The following is a 22,939-nucleotide window of genomic DNA, read 5'->3' on the forward strand; positions in this document are numbered from 1 at the left end:
ATGGCTCTGTTTTGCTGGACCTGTCTTCTCCACAGCTGAAGGGTTCCCACAGCCTGCTCTCACCCAGGCGTGTGCCAAACACTCTTTATCTGTGTTTCCTTTCACTAATCAAGGCAACCCCATGAGGAAGCATTTACCCCCAATTTATAAGCCAGAAACCAAGGCTCTGTGAGTGAGCTAGTCACACAGCCCCTGATGAGTAAGGTCAGGTCTCTGGCCCAGGTCTGCCCGGCCCAGGTCTGCCCAGCCCACGTTCTTTTTCCTGCACCAAACTGCCTTTACTGGGAGGTGTCCAAAAATGACAAAATCATCCCATTCACCACTTCTCAGATTTCATCCTGCAGGAGCACACCCACAGTTAGGCCCCAGTGTGCATCCCAGGATGCTTATCGTCGCACTCTAGGTAACATAAAAACTGGAAGCAAGCTAAATGTCCCATGGAGGGGTGAAATATAAACAATGAAGTACTGTGCAGCCATTAGAAACAATCAAAGTGGGCTTGGCACAGTGGCTTACACTTATAATCCCAGCACTTTAGGAGACCAAGGTGGGCAGATCACTTGAGGCCAGGAGTTTGAGACTAGCCTGGCCAAAATGGCAAAACTCCATCTTTACTAAAAATACAAAAATTATCTGGGTGTGGTGGTGCACACCTGTAATCCCAGCTACTTGGGAGGCTGAGGCACGAGAATCGCTTGAACCTGTGAGGTGAAGGTTGCAGTGAGCTGAGATCGCAATATTGCGCTCCAGCCTGGGTGACAAGGTGAGACCCTATCTCAAAAAAAAAAAAAAACAATCGAAGTGGTTGTATGTGCACTTACGTGGAAAGAACTCCAAGATATATTGGGAAAAAGCAAGACATAGAATAGCAGGTATGGTGTGATTGTTTCTCCATGTATACTCTGGAACCACATTGCTAAGGATGGGAATCCTGACCCCATTGCCAAGCTGGGTGGTCTTGGGCAAGTTATTTGACTTCTCTGTGTCTTTCCTCATCTATAAAATGGAAAAATAATAGGATTTATCTCATTGGTTGTTACAAGGTTTAAATAAATGTATGTTATATCAGTGGTTGGTATATGATAAAGAGTTACATAAATGCTACCAGGCCAGGTGCAGTGGCTCACACCTGAATCACAGGGCTTTGGGAGGCCAGGGCAGGAGGATCACTTGAGGCCAGGAGGTGGAGACTAACCTGGGAAACACAGTGAGATCCTGTCTCTACAAAAAATAAAAAGACTAGCTGAGCATGGTGACTTGTGCCTATAGCCCCAGCTACTCAGGAGGCTGAGGTGGGAGGATCGTTTGAGTCCAGGAGTTTGAGACTCCGTGAGCTATGATTGCACCACTGCAAAAAAAAAAAAAAAAGTTAACAGAAGTTACTATTTTTATGTTTGTGCGTTTTAGAATTTCTGGAAGGGTATTTAAGAAACTTAACCTTGATTTTCCCCTGGGAAATGCATATAAGGGTCAGGCCAGAAGGGTGAATTGGGGAAGGCATGCCCTTCAGTTTACACCTTGAAGACCTGTTTGAATTTTTTACCACATGTAGTTATTACTTGAATGATAGTGCCTTTTTAAAACCACCCACCCGAAGGGCCCTATAGAGCCCTGGAGATCGGTGGGTTTGTGATTGTTTTCAGACCTGGGCCATCTCAGCCCTGAGCCCTGGTTGCCCGGGTCCCCAGGACTCAGGGCCAGGCCCCACAGAAACCTTTTGTTTTGACAGGTTGCAGTGGGACCTGGGGCTAGGCCACCTCCCTCGCTTTTTTGGAACCGCGGTGACCTGCCTCCTTTCCCCACACTCGCAAGTGGTGACTGCTGCCACGCAGAGCCTCAAGGTACTGCAACTTTAGCTGAGGAAGCAGAGAACACAGGGGCTTCTGCGGGCTGCCCTGTCTTTCCCAGCACTGGCCCCAGGCTACCAGCTCAGGCCCAGAGAGGCCGCTCTCAAAATGGGAGATAGGTTTCTTCGAAGCTTTCTTAGACTCCCAGGAAGCTATCACCTGGGAGGGGAGAGTGGTCCTGGGGGGCTACCTTGGGCCCAGAAAGCCTGTGGCCTCTCTTTGCAGGAGATCCTGAAGGAATGCGTGGCTCCCCACATGGCTGATATTGGCTCTGTGACCTCCTCAGCCTCGGGCCCTGCCCAGTCTGTTGCCAAGATGTTCAGGTGAGGATATGGTGTCCGTGTTAGGAAGGGATGGTGGTACCTTGAGGAAAGTTCTATATAATACGACTGCTCGACTGTCCACCTGCTGTGGGCCAGGCTTGCAGTGGCAGTGCTTTACGGGATTGCAGGCTGCTTACTGAACATCTGTCAGAGCAGCTACTGTGGACTTGAGCGCCTGCCATGTTTTAGCCACACCTCACCTCTTGGTTTCCTAGTGGTTTCCCCATCTGAAGTTGGGTCAGATAACCACCTCATCGATTTTTCTTTAAGCACTAGCATTATCTAAATTAAACTCTTAACATACGGAGTGTGGGCATGTCACAAATGTTAGTTCTCTTCCGTTGTCTGTCCTGGGGCCCCATTCTTGCTGGCCAGCTAGCGTCTGTAGCTCAGGGTGCTGGTCATTGACTTTCTCTGGTGGGGGGCACAGGGTGGCATGTGACCGTGGCCCTGACTGTGCCGCCCCCTTGGCAGGGCAGTGGAGGAGGGCCTGACATACAAATTCCATGCGGCCTGGAGCTCCGTGTTGCAGCTGCTGTGTGTCTTCTTTGAGGTGTGTGGGAGACAGGCCCACCCTGTGATGAGGAAGGTGAGTGAGGAGCGAATGGGGCCAGGGCAGGAGGTGGTGCTGGCCCTTAGACTGTGGGCTCCTGGAGGGCATGTGTGTCTGTTATCTCTGCACTCTGCTCCCCACCCTACCCCGACAGGGCCATAGCAGGTGCCCCATGCAGTATCCCCTGGAAGGTGACTGGGCCAATAAGGGAGGGGCAGGAAAAATGGTGAGAGTCCCCCCACCTGCTCACTAGTCTTTGCTGGAGTTGCTAGTTTTGAAGCTTAGGGAATCTATTTGCTTTCCCTTACCCCCAGCCCTTATCTTTTACATTTCAGTTATCGTAAGTTTCCTGTAACCAGTGAGTATAGTGTTGATGTTCTCAACAGCCCTAGGTTCCAGGAAGCTTCCTCCAGTCCAGGGTTAACCATTTAAGGATCAGGGATCACTCAGGGATCCTGAGCAGACCCTAGTCCAGGAGAGAGTAGGGGCCTGAGGAAGCCCCCAGACTGGTCCCGCATCAGCAGAGGCAGCCGCTCCTGGCCTTGTGGGGCCTTCCTCGCTGACTCCCTCCCATGCTGGAAAAAAGGAACCCTGGTGGGAGGACAGGGTCTCCCTCAAGAGGCCTGGCTGGAGCCCTCATAGATAAGGTTGGCCAATTTGGCTTTATACAAGAGGCCAGGCAGGGCCATGAAAGTGTGACTGGGGGAGGGCTGTGGCCCGGGTGAACCCAAGGGTGCAGCTTTGTCTCCTCAGCGCCTGCTGATTTGCTAATTGTTACATGCAGACAAGATAAATGTGTCCCATTTTCGAAGATAAATTGGAAATCTACATTTGTGTTGAAATTTCCAAATTTTTATTTTTTTATTTTATTTTATTTTATTTTTTTTTTTGAGACGGAGTCTTGCTCTGTCGCCCGGTCTGGAGTGCAGTGGCGGATCTCAGCTCACTGCAAGCTCCGCCTCCCGGGTTCACGCCATTCTCCTGCCTCAGCCTCCCGAGTAGCTGGGACCACAGGCGCCCGCCACCTCGCCCGGCTAGTTTTTTGTATTTTAGTAGAGACGGGGTTTCACCGTGTTAGCCAGGATGGTCTCGATCTCCTGACCTCGTGATCCGCCCGTCTCGGCCTCCCAAAGTGCTGGGATTACAGGCTTGAGCCACCGCGCCCGGCCCAAATTTTTATATGTCATTAAATGTAACAGAATTTTGTAAAATCCTAGGCCCTGGGATTTTACAGTCACCAGTGGTTAATTGGGTTCTCAGTCTGTACCCACTGGTGTAGCATTGAACCCAGGCCCAGAATTCCGGCCTCATCTTTTGGCGGGGTCTTGTCATGGGTCCCAGCTTTTGAGCATGTCTTGATGTGTGGTCACTCATCTCTGCTCCAGTGCCTCCAGTCCCTGTGTGACCTGCGCCTCTCCCCTCATTTCCCCCACACGGCGGCTCTCGACCAGGCAGTGGGGGCTGCGGTGACCAGTATGGGACCTGAGGTGGTGCTGCAGGCTGTGCCTTTGGAAATTGATGGCTCTGAGTAAGTGTGGCCCTGACTGGCTTCCTGACAAGCCCCAGGCTTGTTCTCTCCCCTGGAAAGGATGTCTGCTGCTGTGGGCTAAAGTCTGTGTCAGTGCAGGGCTCAGCAGGAGGGGCCAGAGGAGGTCTCGCTCTGTCCTGGGCTCAGTACGCTATGTACTGCCCTCAGGGCTGTCCCCTCATCCTCACTGGGTTCTTCCCATTCTCCTCCCAGGGAGGCTCTGGATTTCCCACGGAGTTGGCTGCTGCCTGTCATCCGAGACCACGTTCAGGAAACGCGACTTGGTTTCTTCACCACCTACTTCTTGCCCCTGGCTAACACCCTGAAGAGCAAAGGTAGAAGTGCCTGTGTGTGACCTGAGGTTCCGCACAGTCCTGAAGCCTTCACAGAAGGGGTTGGGAAGGGTGCTGAGTCCCACACACCTAGCCTTCAAGACATTTGGCAACATCCCTCTGCCGAGCAGGTGGCCAGCCAGTGCTTGAGTGCCTGTCTCTCTCCCTGCTGCTCCGAGGCGTGGCCACGTAGCCCTCCCTGTGGCAGAGCTTGCCCTGTGAGACAGGAGCTGCCTCCACATGGAGCTGCCCCAACTGGGCCTTGTTCTTCCCCTTTGGATCACAGAGAACAGCTGTGCCCCTTCTTCCTCACGCAAGCCCTTGAGATCGATTTTGTAAAAGTTTGTGATATGTTTGTTTATACGTATGTATACTTTTATATACTTCTAGGTGTATTTATTTATTTGTTTGCTTTATTATTATTATTATTTTTTGAGACGGAGTTTTGCTCTTGTTGCCCAGGCTGGAGTGCAGTGGCTGATCTCAGCTCACTGCAACCTCTGCCTCCCAGGTTCAAGCCATTCTCCTGCCTCAGCCTCTCGAGTAGCTGGGATTACAGGTGCCCACCACCATACCCGCCTAATTTTGTATTTTTAGTACAAATGGGGTTTCACCATATTGGCCAGGCTGGTTTTGAATGCCTGATCTCAGGTAATCCACCTGCCTCAGCCTCCCAAAGTCCCGAGGTTACAGGTATGAGCCACCATGCCCAGCCTGTTGGTATATATTTTTATTATTATTTTTATTTATTTATTTATTTTACTTTTTTTATTTTTTGAGACGGAGTCTTGCTGTGTCGCCCAGGCTGGAGTGCAGTGGTGTGATCTTGGCTCACTGCAAGCTCCGCCTTCCAGGTTCACGCCAGTCTTCTGCCTCAGCCTCCCAAGTAGCTGGGACTACAGGCGCCCACCACCACACCCGGCTTTTTTGTATTTTTAGTAGAGACGGGGTTTCACCCTGTTAGCCAGGATGGTCTGGATCTCCTGACCTCGTGATCCACCCGCCTCGGCCTCCCAAAGTGCTGGGATTATAGGCGTGAGCCACCGCACCCGGCCTATTTATTTATTTGAGATGGAGTCTCACTCTGTCTCCCAGACTGGAGTGCAGTGGTGCAATCTCCACTCACTGCAACCTCCACCTTCCCGATTCAAGTGATTTTCCTGCCTCAGCCTCTCGAGTAGCTGGGACTACAGGTACCCACCACTGCACCTGGCTAATTTTTGTATTTTTAGTAGTGACAGGGTTTTGTCATGGCAGCCAGGCTGGTCTCAAACTCCTGACCTCAGGTGATCTGCCCGCCCCGGCCTCCCAAAGTGCTGGGATTACAGATGTGAGCCACCGCGCCTAGCCAGGTGTATTTATATATATGAATATATATGTATATATGTACATACATATACACAGTCACCACATGACGTTTCAATGATGGTGGTCTCCTAAGATGATAATACCATATTTTACTGTACTTTTTCAGTATTTACGTGTGTTTAGATATACACATACTTAACATTGTATTACAGTTGCCTGCAGCACTCAGTACAGCAACATGCTGTCCAGGTTTTAGCCTAGGAGCAATAGACTACACCACATAGCCCAGGTGTGGAGGGGCTGTGCCATCTAGGTTTGTGTAAATACACTCTATGCTATGAACACAATAAAATCACCTACCAATGCATTTCTCAGAACGCACCCTGTCAAGCGATGCGTGACTGTAGGTAATATACGTGTATTTGAAAATGATTACCCCAGAGGTGTTCTTTCTTCAGGCTGCACATCCCCAATCCCCTGCCCCTCTGCTTTCAGACATAGTTTCTTCTCCTTCGTGATCATGGTCTCCTCTCTCCATTTATCCTCTAGTTTACTCCTGACCTGTATTAGACAGACTCAGGCCTACATGATGATAGGCAGAGCATCGAGTTACATTGCTCGGCCTAGTGATGGCTTCAGGAGATTTTTGTTTTCATTGGATTTTGAGGATCTAGGGCAGCATTGCTAAACTATTTCATCCACTGTCTGTTTTTGTAAATAAATTTTCTTTTTTTTTTTTGTTTTTTTGAGACGAACTCTCGCTCTTTTCGCCCAGGCTGGAGTGCAATGGCGCGATCTCAGCTTACTGCAATCTCCACCTCCTGGGTTCAAGAGATTCTCCTGCCTCAGCCTCCCGAGGAGCTGGGATTACAGGCATCTGCCACCATGCCCAGCTAATTTTGTATTTTTAGTAGAGACGGGGTTTCACCATGTTGGCCAGGCTAATCTTGAACTCCTGACTTCAGGCGGTCCACCTGCCTTGGCCTCCCAAAGTGTTGGGATTACAGGCATGAGCCACTGTGTCCAGCCTGTAAATAAAATTTTTTTGGAACGCAGCCACATTTATTCTTGCTTTATCACCCAGGTTGGAGTGCAGTGGTGTGATCTCAGCTCACTGCAACTTCCGCCTCCCGAATTCAAGCGATTCCCCTGCCTCAGCCTTCCACGTAGCTAGGACTACAGGCAGATGCCACCATACCCGGCTCACTTTTAAACATTTTTTTGTGTTTTTAATACAGATGGGGTTTCACCATGTTGGCCAGGCTGGTCTCAAACTCCTGACCTCAGATGATCTGCCTGCCTCGGCCTCCCAAAGTGCTGGGAGTACAGGCGTGAACCACCATGCTCAGCCTGTCACACTACTTTTTAATGACAGAGTTATTGTGATAGAAATCATATGTATTGCGGGCTGGCCACAGTGGCTCACACCTGTAATCCTAGCACTTGGGGAGGCTGAGGTGGGTAGAGCACCTGAAGTCAGGAGCTTGAGACCAGCCTGGCCAACATGGTGAAACCCTATCTCTACTAAAAATACAAAAATTAGCCAGGCGTGGTGGCGGGTGCCTATAATCCCAGCTACTCGGGAGGCTGAGGCAGGAGAATCACTTGAACCCCAAGCGGGGTGGAGGTTGCAGTGAGCTGAGGTCGCGCCACTGCACTCCAGCCTGGGCAACGGAGTGAGAGTCTGTCTCAAAAAAGAAAAATATGAATCATATGGCCTGCCAAGCTTAAAGTACTGGCCCTTTTGCACAAAAAGTTGGCTGACTCCTGGTCTAGGGCAGTGGTTCTCAACAAGGAGGGTGATTTTGCTGCCTGTAGGACATTTGGCAATGCCTGGAGACATTTTTGGTTGTTACCGTTGGGGGAAGGGTGCTCTGGCATCTAGTGGATAGAGGTCAGGATGCTGCTAAGCACCCTGCAATGCACAGGATGGCCTCACACAACAAAAAGTACTAGGCCTAAAATTTCCACATTGTCAAGATTGAGAAAGCCTGCGGTAGGGCATGGTTTCCTGGTTTCACACATGATCTTGTGAGAATATACAGGAAGTGCTTAGAGAAGAAAGTAAGGCCAGGCACAGTGGCTCATACCTGTGATCCCAGCACTTTGGGAGGCTGAAATGGGCGGATCATGACGTCAGGAGTTCGAGACCAGCCTAAACAACATGGAGAAACCCCGTCTCTACTAAAAATACAAAAATTAGCTGGGCATGGTGGCACGCGCCTGTAATCCCAGCTACTCGGGAGGCTGAGGCAGTAGCTTACACGTGTAATCCCAACACTCTGAGAGGCTGAGGCAGAAGGATTGCGTGAGGCCAAGAGTTCAAGAACAGCCTGGGCAACATAGCAAGACTCCGTCCTTGATGCAAGCTCCACCTTCCGAGTTCACACCATTCTTCTGCCTCAGCTTACTGAGTAGCTGGGACTACAGGCGCCCCCCACCACGCCTGGCTAATTTTTTGTATTTTTAGTAGAGACGGGATTTCACCGTGTTAGCCGGGATGGTATCGATCTCCTGACCTCATGATCCACCCACCTCAGCCTCCCAAAGTGCTGAGATTACAGGCATGAGCCACCGCGCCCGGCCTATTTATGTTTTTAAAAGTGGGCGTGTGGCTGGGCGCAGTGTTATAACCTGTAATCCCAGCACTTTAGGAGGCCGAGGCACGTGGATCGCCTGAACTTAGGAATTCGAGACCAGTCTGGGCAACATGGTGAAACCCTGTGTCTACAAAAAGTTAGCTGGGTATGGTGGCATGCGCACCCGTAGTCCCTGCTACTTGGGAGGCTAAGGTAGGAGGATCACGTGAGCCTGGGAGGTCAAGGCTGCAGTGAGCCCAGATTGCACCACTGCACTCCAGCCTAGGCCACAAAGTGAGACCCTGTCTCAAAAAAACAAAACAAAACAAAAAGTGGGCATGTGTTTAAAGAAGTATAAAACAGTTACAAGAAACAGAGGCTAGCTGGGCACAGTGGCTAACGCCTGTAATCCCAGCACTTTGGGAGGCTGAGGCGGGCGGATCACGAGGTCAGGAGATCAAGACCATCCTGGCTAACATGGTGAAACCCTGTCTCTACTAAAAATACAAAAAATTAGCCAGGCGTGGTGGCAGGCACCTGTAGTCCCAGCTATTCGGGAGGCTGAGGCAGGAGAATGGTGTGAACCTGGGAGGCGGAGCTTGCAGTGAGCCGCGATCGTGCCACTGCACTCTAGCCTGGGCAACAGAATGAGACTCTGTCTCAAAAAAAAAAGAAACAGAGGCTATCTCTGGGGGAGTGGGAGTATGAAGAGACATTTGCTTTCTGTTTATTATAGGTTCATTGTAGTATTTTAGAATGAACAGCTATGATTTAATTTATGGGGATGGGGGAAGTCACCCATAATATTCCTGTCCTCATCATTGGGCTTCTGGTTTGGTTTGGTAATAAGGCCGTTGGCTAGGAGGGTGCTGGGCTCATACTCTGTCCCTGTATCACACTACAGCCATGGACCTGGCTCAGGCAGGCAGCACAGTGGAGTCTAAGATCTACGACACACTGCAGTGGCAGGTAAGGGTCAACTAGGGGAGGGCGTGGGGAGAAGCGCACAGGGGCATGGGTGGCTCTATGTCACTTTCCTTTATTGTCCCCTCCTTCTCCAGATCTGGACACTCCTGCCTGGATTCTGCACGAGGCCTACGGATGTGGCCACCTCCTTCAAAGGGCTGGCACGAACGCTGGGCACGGCCATCAGCGAGCGTCCAGACCTGAGGGTCACCGTGTGCCAGGCCCTGCGTACCCTCATCACCAAGGGCTGCCAGGCAGGTACGTGTGGGTTGTGGGAATGGGGGCTGGGGAGGATGACACAAGTCCCTGGCCCTATCCCCTGGCTTGCTACGCTCCTTTCCAAGCAGAGTCACAGAGACTTGCCTCTGGGGCTCATCCTTTGCTGCTTCTGCTGCAGACCCCAGGGGATAGTAGGAGGCTGGAAACCACCCTTCCCTCTTACCTTTACTTCCAGTGTGCTGACAGCTGCTACGGGTTGTTCAGTTAGTGTCGAGTGGCTGCCACTTTGCTGGCTCCCTGGGGTTGGAGCCATTGAGGACCACGGGCCACTGGGGCAGCAGGCTCTCCATACCCTGGCTCAGCTCCTGCCACAACGTATGGGTTCCAAGTCCTGCCAGCTCCCCTAAGAGAAGGCCTCTGGGCCACAGCCCCAGCAGCCACTGAGGCACAGTCAACTCCTGTGCCTTTAGTGCAAACTTTGGTCCTTTTGCCAGAGGCCGACCGTGTTGAAGTGAGTCGTTTTGCCAAGAACTTTCTGCCGATCCTCTTCAACCTGTATGGGCAGCCTGTGGCAGCCGGGGACACTCCAGCCCCTCGCCGGGCTGTGCTGGAAACCATCAGAACTTACCTCACCATCACTGACACTCAGGTGAGCCATGAGAGGGAGGGAAGGAGGGAGGAGGGTAGCTCTTAGGTGGGCAGTGTCAGAGAGGCAGAGACCCTACCCACCAGGACTCATGTGGGTCTCTGCGTTCTGGAGCACATACCAGCAGTCGTGACTTGGGCAGGGCTGGGGGCTGCTGGTGGTGGGGAGGCCGCTCTGGGACTGCTGCCATTGCTGCTTTCTTTCGCTCCTCCTCAACAACTCTCTCCTCATTCCGTCGGGGCCTCAAGTTGGTGAACAGTCTCCTGGAAAAAGCCAGTGAGAAGGTGCTCGACCCTGCCAGCTCTGACTTTACCAGGTAACACGCTCAGGGCCTCCCACTTGAGCTGGAGCATCCCAGGGAGCTGGAGGGTGCATCTGGCAGAACACTGTGGGTTCCCTCTTGCATTATTTAAGGAAATCTTGTGGTATTAATTGTCTAGGCTGTGCTGAGAGGCTGTGCTGACTAGTTCCTTCTTCCTGGAGAGACTATTTAGTCTCCTAGGCAGGAACAAGGACCCAGGAGACACATTGCCCAGGTTCTGATCCCAGCCCCATCACTTATGGGCTGTGTGACCTTGGACAAATTACTTATCCATTCTGCCTCTAAGGCCTCATCTGTAAAATGGGCATGATAATCGTTCTTGCAACAAGGTTGCTATGAGGATTGAAGGAGTTAGCAGGTGTAAAACACCAGGAACAGTGCGTGGTACATGATGAATGCTCAATTAGGTGCTAGCTATTATTGTTCATGAGCTCCTTCAAGCCCCTTGTCCTCACCCTGACTTCTCCCACCTCCCCGTACCCAGTAGACATAAGAACACTGGTAGTCTGTGCCCTTCTCCAGCTCCCCACCCCTCTCTTTGGTCTCCTGCCCCGAGCAGATTGTCTGTCCTGGACCTGGTCGTGGCCTTGGCTCCGTGTGCTGACGAAGCCGCCATCAGCAAGCTGTACTCCACCATCCGGCCCTACCTAGAGGTAAGCCTCAGTGGCCAGGAGCCCCACACAGCCACGCTTGGGGGCAGGTGGGTTGTGGGAAGGTGGGGCCTGTTTTCATGTCTTTGTCCCTTGCTGCTTCCCAAGATCAGGTCCCTGTCTGCTTTCTCCTGCAGTGGCTTCCCTCTGTGTCCTGTGTAGCCCATCTGTCTTGTAGGTCCCAAAGGGACTGAAATGCACAGCAGTGCTTAGGCCTTGCCTGCTGAGTGACTCTTGTAGAACCAAGGCCATGCTTCTTTGCCTGGCTTACTCCCCAGGCCCATCCCAGACCGGCCTGAGCTTCATCCCACCCATTCCACTCTCCTCTACCCCTGCTGCAGCCTCCTTCAGCTGCCTTAAGGCCCCCTGATATAACAGGCCCCGTCTGTGCCTTTGCAGGGTTTAGGTCCTAGGCTTGAAATGCCCTCTGCTGTGGCCAGCACTCTGCAGATCTCAGCCCACCAGTGACCCCCTGAAAGCTGCCCCCACTACTACAGTTTAGTAGCAGTTACCTAATAGTGTGAGAAGTGCTCTTGGGCAGCACTGCAGGTGGACATGGAAATCCAGGGCCAGGCCACCTCACCTCGGGAAAGGTGTCTGGGGTTGGGGGTTGGGGGAGTGTGACAGAGAGCTGGCTTGGAGGAGCAAGGAGTTGTCAGTCTTGGAAGGTGAGAGAGGAGTGCTCTGGCTGGAAAGAGCAGCAGGTGTACAGGCCTTGGCATGTGCCAGGCACCATGAGCTCAGGCCACTGGAGTGAGCGCTGTCTGGAGCTGGGCGAGTGGAGTGGATTGGTGGGCCCCACGGCACACACCCCCAACCCCTGTGCCTTGCCCAGGAGTTAACCACTTGCTGTCCACATTCCACTGGTCCTCTGTCAGGCCACGTGAGCCCCCGCGGGGCAGGGCCCACTTCTGCTCAGAATCCCTCCAGTGCTGGGGGATGCTCCGTGGATGGCATTGGACGGGGGTGAGCCCAGGCCTCCCTCACCCGTTCCTGTCTGCCAGAGTAAGGCCCACGGGGTGCAGAAGAAGGCCTACCGAGTGCTGGAGGAGGTGTGTGCCAGTCCTCAGGGCCCCGGGGCCCTCTTCGTGCAGAGCCACCTGGAGGACCTGAAGAAGACGCTGCTGGACTCGCTGCGGAGCACCTCCTCGCCCGCCAAGAGGGTGAGGGCTCTAGGGCAATACCAGGAAGGAGCCACTGTTGAGGCTTGTGGGGTGGAGGTAGCATTGAGGGGTCCTGACTGGTAGCCCCCTGCCCACAGCCCCGTTTGAAGTGCCTCCTACACATCGTGAGGAAGCTCTCAGCTGAGCACGAGGAGTTCATCACTGCCCTCGTCCCAGAGGTGAGCGTGCGGATGTGTTTTAGAGGAGGGTCCCTGGAATGTAGCTCTTAAGGGCCTCAGGATCCAGGGAGGGCAGTGATGGGAGTACGGGGACTCGATTCGCTGCCCAGCCGGATGGCTTAGGGGGCAGAGGCTGATGGGGCTGTCTTGGCCAGGTGATCCTGTGCACCAAGGAGGTGTCGGTGGGCGCACGGAAGAATGCTTTTGCGCTGCTCGTGGAGATGGGCCATGCTTTCCTAAGGTTTGGCTCCAACCAGGAAGGTGAGGCCCAGGTGATGCGGGCTGGGGGTGGACACTCTGCTCATAGACTGGGCGTGGGGAAGCACCCCTCAAAAAAGGTGGAGAGAGCTCCGTGCCCTGGCCCGGGGCAGGCTGCTCCTCTCTGGCCCTCAGTCCTCCTACCTAATGGGTCCTTCTTGCTTGACCCACCTTGGTCTCTGTCCCCAGAGGCCCTGCAGCGCTACCTCGTCCTGATCTACCCTGGCCTGGTGGGCGCGGTGACCATGGTCAGCTGCAGCATCCTGGCCCTGACCCACCTCCTTTTCGAGTTTAAAGGTAAATGCTTATTTCCTAGAAGGTCTGAGAAGCTCTCAGGGTAGGAAGATGTCCGAAAGATCAGGATAAGGTGGCTCCTGGAACTGGGAAAAGGTGCCTGGAGGAAGGCAGAAAAGCCGCACCCAGCCCAGCTTGCCTGCCTGTCTCCCTTCCTGTGGGTCTCTTTCTCCCGCCCTTGCGGCTATGCCAAGGCACCTTCCTCAGGCCTGTCCCCTCATGTGACTGTGCAGTCCAGCGGCCCTGCATCCCACTGTCAGAGTGGTTAGGAGGCGGTTAGGGCCGATGGCTGAATTTTAGTCCTAGTCCTGCCTCTTGGCAACCACATGAGACCTAGAACAGCTTGATTAGCCTCGTAGTACCTCAGTTTCCTATCTCTAAACTGGAAGTAAGAAATAGCACCCACCTCAGGGTGATAAAAGGACCCAAAACCACTCCATGGAGCGTGATTGGAACCATCCTGGACATACAGAAAGGCTCTCAATGTCAGCTTCTACTGACATTTGAGTGGCTGTTTTCCGATGGGGAGGGTTTGGGTCTGGGTGGGGTCCTAGGTCTTAGACAGTGACCCCCCTGACTGCCATAGGTCTGATGGGGACCAGCACAGTGGAGCAGCTGCTGGAGAACGTGTGCCTGCTTCTGGCCTCCCGCACCCGTGATGTGGTCAAGTCCGCACTGGGCTTCATCAAGGTGGCGGTGACTGTCATGGATATGGCACACCTGGCCAAGCACGTGCAGCTGGTGGTAAGTGTCCCCGTTCCCCTTAGCAGGTAGCAGGGTGGCCTCTGAGCTGCTGGCATGGGCCCGGCAAGCCTCAAGGCCAGCAAGTTTCAAACTTTCTTTTTGTAGCCAGAAGGTCATTAAGGAGCCCTAAAAGGGACCCATAGGGGAATGCCCATCAGGTGGAGGTGAGCAGGGGGCACACTGCCCAGGTGGCTTTCTTCACCCCAGAGCCCTACATGGAAGGAAACAGGGGCTCTTCAGGGCAGAGACCCACGGGCAGGGCCGCTCCTCATTTTACACATGGGGAAACTGAGGTCAGAGATTTTCCAGATTGTGGGACTCAGATGCTGGGCTCTCCCTTCACAGGACCCCCTCATCTTGCCTTTTTTTTTTTTAACCATCTTGCATTTTGACCTTGCTGGTTAGAGGCCGTTCCTTTGGGTCCCCTGCTGGGCTGCAGAAGGATCTGAAGAGCCCCTTAGTATAGGGTCCCTGGCCCTCTCCTGCCCAAGAGAATCCTCGCCCAGGCTGGGACAGGCTTCCAGACAAGCTGTTCTCTGTACCCGCTGCCTCAGTTTCCCGTGTGCCACTGGCTTGAGTCACATCAGACCTCTAGGTCCCTCTTGCATATTTTCTTTGGGTCTGGCCTTGGGTTCAAGATAGGAAGGGACAGATGAGAATCAGCATGCCTTCCCGCTGCCCTCAAAGCCTGCAGCCTAACTAGGGACCAAGGTGAGGAGAACAGCTAGAGCAGTGATCCATCATGGAGTTATTCAAATTTATAGAAGTCCTGGCTGGGTGCAGTAGCTCATGCCTGTAATCCCACCACTTTGGGAGGCCAAGGCAGACAGATCACTTGAGTTCAGGAGTTTGAGACCATCCTGGCCAACATGGTGAAACCCCGTCTCTACTAAAAATACAAAAATTAGCTGGGCGTGTTGGCAGGTGCCTATAATCCCAGCTGTTTGGGAGGCTGAGGCAGGAGAATCGCTTGAACCCAGGAGGTGGAGGTTGCAGTGAGCCAAGATTGCACATTGCACTTCAGCCTGGGTGACAGAGCAAGACTCCATCTCAAAAAAAAAAAAAGGATTTATAGAAGCCCTTCAAAGAGTGGATGGGGAGGCCAGGAGCAGTGGCTCACACCTGTAACCCTAGCACTTTGGGATGCCAAGGCGGGTGGATCACTTGAAGTCAGTAATTTGAGACCAGCCTGGCCAACATGGCGAAGCCCCATTTCTACTAAAAAATACAAAAATTAGCCAGGCGTGGTGGTGCGCACCTGTAGTCCCAACTATTCATGTGGCTGAGGTGTGAGAATTGCTTGAACCTGGGAGGTGGAGGTTGCAGTGAGCCAAGACCATGCCATTGCACTCCAGCCAGGGTGACAGAGCAAGACTGTGTCTCAAAAAAAAAAAAAAAAAAAACCGGGCACGGTGGCTCACGCCTGTAATCCCAGTACTTTGGGAGGCTGAGGTGGGCGGATCGCCTGAGGTTGGGAGTTCAAGACCAGCCTGGCCAGCATGGTAAAACCCTATCTATTACTAAAAATACAAAAATTAGCCAGGCGTGGTAGCAGGCGCCTGTAATCCCAGCTATTCAGGAAGCTAAGGCAGGAGAATTGCTTGAACCCGGGAGGTGGAGGTTACAGTGAGCTGAGATCATGCCATTGCACTCCAGTCTAGGCAACAGAGCAAGACTCCGTCTCAAAAAAAAGAGTAGACACAGGCCCTATCCCCTAGCCCATTTGGGAGTCTCTGGAGATAAGATCTGCCACCTGCATATGTAACCCAAACTGGGCCAGATTAAGGCTAAGAGGAATCCAGCCAAAGCAGAATGCAGTGAGATAAAAGGGACATAGGGGACCAAGAGAAATCTTGGGGTGCTAGGAGCGAAGCAGGAGCCACAGTGTTAGATGAGTCTGGGCTGAACTCCCATCTCTATGGCCATTTAGCAAACACTTTACCCTCTGTGCCGCCGTATCCTCTTCTATAAATAGGGGGTGATAGCCTGTATCTCAGGGGTAGTCCAAGGATTCAAGGAGAGGATATATGTCAAGTACCAAGCACTGTTGAGAAGACTAAAGCTCTCATCCTGCGAGGGTGCTCAGGCCTATGTCCTGAAGGAGGGTGCAGAGGAAAGATGGGGCCTGCCTACCCAAGGGAAGCATGACTGGGCCGGGGTGTGGGCCAGGAGCAGGGCCACACTAACCCTCCCCTCAGCTGGGCTTGATCATCCTGCGTCCCTGGGCTGGACAGCAGTGAAAGGGGGCAGTGTGGAAGGCTCGCCTCCCTGAAAGCCCGGTGCTCTGTCCCGCAGATGGAAGCCATTGGGAAGCTTTCAGATGACATGCGGCGGCACTTCCGCATGAAGCTTCGCAACCTCTTCACCAAGTTCATCCGCAAGTTTGGGTCTGTGCACTGAGCGGGGGTGGGGATAGGGCAGGCGAGGAGCCGAGGATTTCCAGTCCTACCAGGGACACTAATTCTGGGTTGTGCTGTCCGGCCAGTGCCTCTGATCAGCCCTTCCTTGCTACCCCCAGATTTGAGCTGGTGAAAAGGCTGTTGCCCGAGGAGTACCACAAAGTCCTGGTCAACATTCGGAAAGCTGAGGCCCGGGCCAAGAGGCACCGAGCCCTGAGCCAGGCTGCCACAGAGGAGGAGGAAGAGGAGGAGGAGGAGGAGCCCACCCAGGGCAAAGGCGACAGGTAAGACCATGGTAGGGCCATGGGACCTCGTGTCTCCCAACCCAAGGGCCTGCCCAGGCAATGCCCGCCGACCCCCGCCTCTCCCAGGAGCACTCTGACTGGGGACTTCTCTGTCTTTAGCATTGAGGAGATTTTGGCTGACTCAGAGGACGAGGAGGACAATGAGGAGGAGGAAAGAAGCCGGGGCAAGGAGCAGCGGAAGCTGGCGCGACAGAGGAGCCAGGCATGGCTGAAGGAGGGTGGTGGGGACGAGCCCCTCAACTTCCTGGATCCCAAGGTGGCCCAACGAGTCCTGGGTAAGCACAGGGCTGGCCCGTGCACTCAGAAAACAGACTTGCCATGGTGCCAGGTTCTCAGGTGGTGGGTAGGGCATGGCATCCATGGCAGGCCTATGGGCAGGGCTGAGAGGTGCCTGTTTGGGGTCCCTGAGATGGGCTTGTTGGTCATGATGAGGGTGAGTAGCATGGCACTGGCCTTCCACCTCCTCATGCCAAACTCTCCATCCCAGCCACACAGCCAGGGCCAGGCCGGGGCAGGAAGAAGGACCATGGCTTCAAGGTGAGCGCTGATGGCCGGCTGATCATAAGGGAGGAGGCAGATGGCAACAAGACGGAGGAAGAGGAAGGCACCAAAGGTGGGGCCCAACGCGCTTTTCCATTCATTTATTCACCGTGTTCATTTATTCCTTTGGTGACCTCTTGCTGAGGAAGCGTGGGTAAAAACAGACCTAAGAAGCTCTTCTCTTGGCAGCTTCCTCAAACTTTTTGAGTTTCTCAAACTTTTTTTGAGAAACATTAAGAAATCTTTTTATGTTGTAACCGAGCCATTTATACAATACGTATTTAACTCAAAGGAAACTATCAGAAATGGTACTTCCCCTTACTGTGTGTGATGCGCTGTTACTCTCTCCTGTTTTTCTCCTCCTCTTCCCCCCTCCTCCTTTCTCCTTGTCTTCCTTCCTCTTTTTTTTTTTAATGCAAACTTGGCTAAGGCCCTGAAGATGATTCAGGCAGAATAGATAGAGGCAGAAAGAGCCAGAGGCTGAAACCCTCCCAACTTCCCAATCCCAATGCTCTTGTTGCCAGGGAGTCCCTCGGGTGTGGCATCTCGGAGCCCTCTTTAGTCTTTCGTGGCACCTCTGCACATATCCACCCATGAGCTAAGAAACACCTAGGTCTTCAGGAACACACCTGTCTTCCCTTTGTTTGGTTCCCACTGCTATGAGCTTGGGCCCTTGTCTCACTGCACCTCCTAACTGGAGCCTCACTGCTCCACATACACCCAACTTACCAGCCACGTGACTGCAGCCACTCAGTCAGCCTCTCCTTAGCTCCATTTCCTTGCTTCGGAGTGGATATCATACAATCCTAATACCCACTTTTGCAGGTTGGAATGAATATGAATCGTTGTAACAGGTACAACGTATGTGCTTGGTGTACATGTATCTGTTATATTTCCGTGTCTGGCGTCTTCTCTGCTCCTCTCTCACCCCTGTATACTTTCCCATCTCCTGTCCCCCTTGGTGCCCAGGCATTCCTGAGGCGGTCAGGACCCCTCCCCTCTCTCTCTGCCTTTCCAAATCCCCTGCTCTTCAGCATTCAGCTCAAAGCCCCTTTTGTAGCCTTTCCTGGGCCCCTCAGCCTATAGGCCTGATTCCCCCAGAACTCCTGCCAAGCCCAGAGGAAACCCAGTCTTCAGCCCTTAGTCATATGCTTTCTTTGGTGATAGAGTCTCGCTGTATCACGCAGGCTGGAGTGCAGTGGCTCGGTCTCGAGTCACTGCAGTCTCCATGTCCTGAGTTCATGCAATTCTCCTGCCTTAGTCTCTCAAGTGCTGGGGACTACAGGCATGCGCCACCATGCCCAGCTAATTTTTGTATTTTTAGTAGTGACGGAGTTTTGTCATGTTGCAGATTGGTCTCGAACTCCTGACCTCAGGTGATCCTCCCACCTCGGCCTCCCAGAGTGCGGGGATTACAGGTGTGAGCCACTGCACATGGCTGGTCAGGTGTTCTCTATTGTCTTTTGGTTGTTGATTGACTTTGTCTGAGTTTCTCTTCCCTCCAACTGGTCAGTTTCATACTTTGTATCCCCACATGGAGCCCAGCACATACTGCATGGGACAGAGGTTTCAAACAGGAGAATGAAGCCTTGCTGGCACAGTGGGGGCGTGTATGGGGCTGCGGGAGTGCCTGACTCCCCCGGAAACCTGGGCTTTCTTCAAATCTCAAACAATGAAGGGTGGGTGAGTGGGGAAACAAGTTTCAAACAAAGCCATATTCACCTCAAAAATAGGATCACCACTTCTTTGAGGGGCCATTATACCTAGGGCCTAGGATGGAAAGGGGAAAGGGGCAGTGCTCAGGGGTCTCACCTCTTCTAGCAGAAGGATGATATGGGTCTGAGGAAGGCAAATTTCTGGGGCTGGAGTTGGTGCCCCCTCAGCCTGGTGAGCCAGGAGGGGCAGAAGGAAAGGGTAGGTTTGAGGAGCTCCCACAGCGCTCATGGACCTCTTTTTTGGCTCCAGGTGAAGATGAAGGGATGGCTGACCTAATGGAAGATGTGATCGTCAGGAGTGTGAGTAGTTCCTGCGGACGGGGGAGCTAGGGCTTCAGACCTAAGCCTGGGCCCCACAGCTTCTCACCCCCACCACACATAGATATTGGACCTGCCCTGTTTCCAGAATGCTCAGTGCATCCTCGCAGGTGTGCATAGCAGGTGGTCCAGAAGGCTGTGGGTGCCGTGCAGGACAGGGTGATGGTTGTCTAGTTAAAGGAGAAAGAAGGCAGAGACCCTTGTCTCTCTAGCAAGGGCATGTGCTGTGCAGAGGCAAGGGCAGCAGCTTCCCTGCATGCTCCTGCATGGGGTGGGGTCTTCCACCATGGGAGAGCATGGCTGTGTGCCCGGCACTGTGCTGAGGACCCCACATAGCCTCACGAAGATAGGGACTCCGTCGTCCCTGTGACCAGAGGAGTGTACAGAGGTAAGTAGCCTGCCCAGGGTCACAGGGCTCAGTCTGTGCAAACCAAGAATTTGAACCCTGGTTTTCCAGTCTCCTAAGCCCAGGAATTCAACCTCTTTGCCACCATGACCCCTGTTGCCCTGGCAGTGCTGCCTCCCAGGATGGAAACAGCCTGTTAGCTGCCCCACCTGAACCAGCAAGGGTGAAGTGGGCCCAGCCGGTCACCCAATACCTGCCAGTCTCAAGCTCAGTGGAACATTTCCATCCTGGAGCAGTTTCTTCCCTCTCTGTCCTTCCAGACTGTGCCCCAGCCCATCCAGCCTTCCTGGGCACCACCCGCAGGTGACAGGTGCCTACATCAGGGGTGTAGTGGTATCAGTGGGGAAGCGGCAGGCTCTGGGGTCCCATTTTGGCTTTAGCCTAATCTTTTAAAGCCTCATATTCCTGATCTGTAAAGTGGGGTTATAAATAGACCACCTGGTGGAGTCATTGGGACAGTTTGGTAAGATTGGGTGTGTAAGGTGCATTAGTATAGTGCCTGACGTGTTACAGACTTCCCCCACATCCCCATTTTCATTGGCATCATATTTATGAATGTCTGCCCATATGCCTTGCCAAGTGTCCATCGGCCCAGCATGGCCTGAGGAGGAGCTTTGTTATTAGAGCATTGTGACAGCGCAGGATTCTGTTTGAAGAGCTGAGTACATATCCAGAGTCCTGGGTCAGAGAGTAGCTGAGGACCTGAGCAGCCTCTGATGCGTGAAGCCCCTCTGGGATGCCCTTGAGGAAAAGCAGTGGGGCTTCTGCTGAAAACCCTCCTGCCCCTCTCTGCCCCCAGGCAACTGCTCCTGTGGGACAGCTTCACCTACTGGGAGTCCTTCCTCTGCTTGCCTCCTCCGAGAGGCCACCCTCGGGCCAGTCTAGTCTCCCTTTCCAGGTGACGGCAGTTGTCTGCCAAACATGTGTCTCTGGGCCCAGACTGCCTGGCTCAAGTCTTGGTTTCTGTGTACAGTGCTTGCCACTTAGTGATGCCAAGTAAGCTGTCGTGACTGATTATTCACTTTTCCTGGAAATCTTTTTCCAGTCAAAGCCTCCTGGGTTTCTTTTTTTTTCTTTTTTTTTTTTTTTTTGAGACGGAGTCTTGCTCTGCCACCCAGACTGGAGTGCAGTGGCCGGATCTCAGCTCACTGCAAGCTCCGCCTCCCAGGTTTATGCCATTCTCCTGCCTCAGCTTCCCGAGTAGCTGGGACTACAGGCGCCCGCCTCGTCGCCCGGCTAGTTTTTTGTATTTTTTAAGTAGAGACAGGGTTTCACCGTATTAGCCAGGATGGTCTCGATCTCCTGACCTCGTGATCCGCCCGTCTCGGCCTCCCAAAGTGCTGGGATTACAGGCTTGAGCCACCGCGCCCGGCCTTTTTTTTTTTTTTTTGAGACGGAGTCTTGCTCTGTCACCCAGGCTGGAGTGCAGTGGCGCGATCTCGGCTCACTGCAAGCTCCGCCTCCCGGGTTTACGCCATTCTCCTGCCTCAGCCTCCCGAGTAGCTGGGACTACAGGCGCCCGCCATCTCGCCCGGCTAATTTTTTGTATTTTTTTAGTAGAGACGGGGTTTCACCGTGTTAGCCAGGATGGTCTCGATCTCCTGACCTCGTGATCCACCCGTCTCGGCCTCCCAAAGTGCTGGATTACAGGCTTGAGCCACCGCGCCCGGCCGCCTCCTGGGTTTCTTTTTTTTCTTTTTTTTTTTTTTTTTTGAGACGGAGTCTTGCTCTGCCACCCAGACTGGAGTGCAGTGGCCGGATCTCAGCTCACTGCAAGCTCCGCCTCCAGGTTTATGCCATTCTCCTGCCTCAGCTTCCCGAGTAGCTGGGACTACAGGCGCCCGCCTCGTCGCCCGGCTAGTTTTTTGTATTTTTTAAGTAGAGACAGGGTTTCACCGTATTAGCCAGGATGGTCTCGATCTCCTGACCTCGTGATCCGCCCGTCTCGGCCTCCCAAAGTGCTGGGATTACAGGCTTGAGCCACCGCGCCCGGCCTTTTTTTTTTTTTTTTGAGACGGAGTCTTGCTCTGTCACCCAGGCTGGAGTGCAGTGGCGCGATCTCGGCTCACTGCAAGCTCCGCCTCCCGGGTTTACGCCATTCTCCTGCCTCAGCCTCCCGAGTAGCTGGGACTACAGGCGCCCGCCATCTCGCCCGGCTAATTTTTTGTATTTTTTTAGTAGAGACGGGGTTTCACCGTGTTAGCCAGGATGGTCTCGATCTCCTGACCTCGTGATCCACCCGTCTCGGCCTCCCAAAGTGCTGGGATTACAGGCTTGAGCCACCGCGCCCGGCCGCCTCCTGGGTTTCTTAAGCGAATCTTCACATGTGGCTTTTCCTGGCCGTGGAGAACCGACCACGGCCTTCTAAGGATGGCCCCACTGCCCCGGGCAGAGCGGGACTGGGCAGACGCCTTGTCTCCAGGCACTGAGAGGGCCCTAGGGCAGCTGCACTCTGTGGCTGGCTCCTGCCACTGAGACCCGTAGAGGGTTTTTTGCATGGCAGTTGCTGAGTTCTTTTTTTTTTTTTTTTTTGAGACGGAGTCTTGCTCTGTCGCCCAGGCTACAGTGCAGTGGCGTGATCACGGATCACTGCAAGCTCCGCCTCCCAGGTTCACGCCATTCTCCTGCCTCAGCCTCCCAAGTAGCTGGGACTACAGGCGCTCGCCACTACGCCTGGCTAATTTTTTTTTTTTGTAATTTTAGTAGAGACGGAGTTTCACCGTGTTAGCCAGGATGGTCTCGATCTCCTGACCTCGTGATCCGCTCTCCTCGGCCTCCCAAAGTGCTGGGATTACAGGCGTGAGCCACCGCGCCCGGCCGGCAGTTGCTGAGTTCTAACTCTTTTTTTGGCCGGCAGTTGCTGAGTTCTAACTCTTTTTTTTTCCTTGAGATGAAGTCTTGCTCTTTCGCCCAGGCTGGAGTGTAGTGGTGCAGTCTTGGCTCACTGCAACCTCCCGCTCCCGGGTTCAAGTGATTCTCCTGCCTCAGCCTCCTGAGTAGCTGGGATTACAGGCGCATGCCACCACGCCTGGCTCATTTTTGTATTTTTAGTGGAGATGGGGTTTTATCATGTTGGTCAGGCTGGTCTCGAACTCCTGATCTCGTGATCCACCTGCCTCAGCCTCCAAGTAGCTGGGACTACAGGCGCTCGCCACTACGCCTGGCTAATTTTTTTTTTTTGTAATTTTAGTAGAGACGGAGTTTCACCGTGTTAGCCAGGATGGTCTCGATCTCCTGACCTCGTGATCCGCTCTCCTCGGCCTCCCAAAGTGCTGGGATTACAGGCGTGAGCCACCGCGCCCGGCCGGCAGTTGCTGAGTTCTAACTCTTTTTTTGGCCGGCAGT

The 22,939-nt window shown here is 53.4% G+C and overlaps 1 protein-coding gene across 2 annotated transcripts in view; it reads left to right on the forward strand.

The window, feature by feature from the left end:
- The window catches only part of RRP12 (ribosomal RNA processing 12 homolog), a 53,198-nt gene that overhangs the window by 25,141 nt on the left and 5,118 nt on the right, over nucleotides 1-22,939 (forward strand). Inside the window, exons 11-31 of one of the 2 annotated variants that reach the window (XM_033187083.1) lie at nucleotides 1,730-1,841; nucleotides 2,073-2,170; nucleotides 2,645-2,759; nucleotides 4,109-4,251; nucleotides 4,465-4,586; nucleotides 9,375-9,439; nucleotides 9,532-9,694; nucleotides 10,150-10,304; nucleotides 10,550-10,617; nucleotides 11,183-11,276; nucleotides 12,278-12,436; nucleotides 12,535-12,615; nucleotides 12,771-12,876; nucleotides 13,063-13,170; nucleotides 13,754-13,911; nucleotides 16,207-16,298; nucleotides 16,430-16,594; nucleotides 16,715-16,890; nucleotides 17,103-17,228; nucleotides 19,121-19,170; nucleotides 20,394-20,492. In XM_033187083.1, coding sequence (XP_033042974.1) covers nucleotides 1,730-1,841; nucleotides 2,073-2,170; nucleotides 2,645-2,759; nucleotides 4,109-4,251; nucleotides 4,465-4,586; nucleotides 9,375-9,439; nucleotides 9,532-9,694; nucleotides 10,150-10,304; nucleotides 10,550-10,617; nucleotides 11,183-11,276; nucleotides 12,278-12,436; nucleotides 12,535-12,615; nucleotides 12,771-12,876; nucleotides 13,063-13,170; nucleotides 13,754-13,911; nucleotides 16,207-16,298; nucleotides 16,430-16,594; nucleotides 16,715-16,890; nucleotides 17,103-17,228; nucleotides 19,121-19,170; nucleotides 20,394-20,492 — 2,455 coding nt within the window. The remainder of the gene's footprint in view (nucleotides 1-1,729; nucleotides 1,842-2,072; nucleotides 2,171-2,644; nucleotides 2,760-4,108; nucleotides 4,252-4,464; nucleotides 4,587-9,374; nucleotides 9,440-9,531; nucleotides 9,695-10,149; nucleotides 10,305-10,549; nucleotides 10,618-11,182; nucleotides 11,277-12,277; nucleotides 12,437-12,534; nucleotides 12,616-12,770; nucleotides 12,877-13,062; nucleotides 13,171-13,753; nucleotides 13,912-16,206; nucleotides 16,299-16,429; nucleotides 16,595-16,714; nucleotides 16,891-17,102; nucleotides 17,229-19,120; nucleotides 19,171-20,393; nucleotides 20,493-22,939) is intronic. The other variant, XM_033187086.1, reaches the window with a different exon arrangement.

Source organism: Trachypithecus francoisi, unplaced genomic scaffold (genome assembly GCF_009764315.1).
Source record: "Trachypithecus francoisi isolate TF-2019V2 unplaced genomic scaffold, Tfra_2.0 Contig01579, whole genome shotgun sequence".
Classification (NCBI taxonomy): domain Eukaryota; kingdom Metazoa; phylum Chordata; class Mammalia; order Primates; family Cercopithecidae; genus Trachypithecus; species Trachypithecus francoisi.